The 1,645-nt window shown below is 45.7% G+C and overlaps 1 protein-coding gene across 1 annotated transcript; it reads right to left on the bottom strand.

The window, feature by feature from the left end:
- Positions 1-780: 780 nt before the first annotated feature.
- LOC140919343 (uncharacterized) lies at positions 781-1,164 on the bottom strand. Its single transcript, XM_073365347.1, has one exon. It carries the CDS (start codon positions 1,162-1,164, stop codon positions 781-783), a length of 384 nt encoding a protein of 127 aa, XP_073221448.1.
- Positions 1,165-1,645: the final 481 nt, after the last annotated feature.

The following is a 1,645-nucleotide window of genomic DNA, read 5'->3' as shown; positions in this document are numbered from 1 at the left end:
ACCAATATTAAAACTCACATCTCTTCTTTTTCTGTCAGATTGGTCCTTCATGCGTCCACGAGCTCGATCGAGATGGTACTTCAACTGTCTCAAAGCCTCGTCACGATCAACGAGTTCCCTTGTTACAACTTCTACCTTGGTCTCCCCTCGAAGGAACCGCGTGAGGGCTGGCGGTGGCCTCCCATAAACCAATTCAAAAGGAGTCGAATCCGTAGAGACGTGGTATGTCGTATTGTACCAGTATTCAGCCCAAGGCAGCCACACTACCCACATTTGAGGCTGATCAGCTATAAAACAGCGAATATATGTCTCCAAGCAACGGTTAATGACCTCTGTTTGTCCATCCGTCTGTGGGTGGTAAGCGGTGCTCATTTTCAAAAAGGTCCCCTGTAATTTAAACAGTTCACACCAGAAGTTGCTTACAAAGATAGGGTCGCGGTCACTCACAATGGAGGAGGGAATGCCATGCAATCGAACTATTTCCTTTGTAAACACCTCAGCCAACACACGAGCATTAAAAGGACGCTTGAGAGGAATGAAGTGGCTGTATTTGGACAGCCGATTGACTACCACGAAGATCACGTCAAACCCCTTGGATTTAGGAAGACCGGTGATAAAGTCCATCGATACATCTTCCCAAATCTGTTCTGGAATTGGCAACGGCTGTAACAGACTCCCAGGGGCAGCAGCGACATATTTTTGGCGTTGGCAAGTATCACATTCTTGCATAAATTGTTGGATAGTCTTCTTCATGCCAATCCAATACACGTTCAACGCTACTCATCTAAACGTGCAATGGAAACTGGAATGGCCCCCTTGTGGGGTAGAATGAAACTCTTTCAAGATAATCGGTATCCATGGAGACTGTGCAGAAACCACCAGCCTCCCCTCATACAACAACACTCCTCGCACATAAGAAAACCCAAACTGAACCGGTTTATTCTCCTTGAGCGCAGAAATGACTTTCTGTAGAGCAACATCTTTGTGGACCTCTTCAATCACTTCAGCCCTACCTAGCCACTCCGGGACATGTATCAAGGAGGTCATTTCCCCACTGTCATGCATACGGGACAGTGCATCTGCACCTTTATTCTCAAGTCCGGGCTTGTAAATGATATCGAAATGATATCCAAGAAGCTTTGTTGCCCAATTTTGTTGATTCATGGTGCAAATCCTCTGTGACAACAACTATTTTAGACTCTTTTGATCGGTACACACCGTAAATTTTCGCCCTACCAGGTAGGGACGCCAATGTTGGATAGCAAGAGCCACTGCCATAAGCTCTTTTTCATATGCTGATTTGGTCAGATTGCCCTCCCCTAAGGCTTTGCTAAAATAAGCAATTGGCCTCCCTTCTTGAATTAAGATAGCACCCAACCCATTCCCAGAAGCATCACTCTCAATAAAGAATTCTTTCTGAAAGTCTGGAAGTGCTAAAACAGGGGCAAATGTTACCTTTTGCTTTAACAGTTGAAAGGCTTGCTCAACACCCTCTCCCCACTTGAAGTTATCCCTCTTCGTCAGCTCAGTTAGTGGCCTCGCCATTTTGCCATAGTCTTTGATGAATTTACGGTAGTAGCCCGTAAGCCCTAAAAACCCTCGCACTCCTTTCACATTCTTCGGAGTGGGCCACTGTAAAACATTT

This window comes from Cicer arietinum, chromosome 2 (assembly GCF_000331145.2).
Source record: "Cicer arietinum cultivar CDC Frontier isolate Library 1 chromosome 2, Cicar.CDCFrontier_v2.0, whole genome shotgun sequence".
Taxonomy (NCBI): Eukaryota; Viridiplantae; Streptophyta; class Magnoliopsida; order Fabales; family Fabaceae; genus Cicer; species Cicer arietinum.
This window is presented reverse-complemented; position numbering and strand designations above follow the sequence as displayed.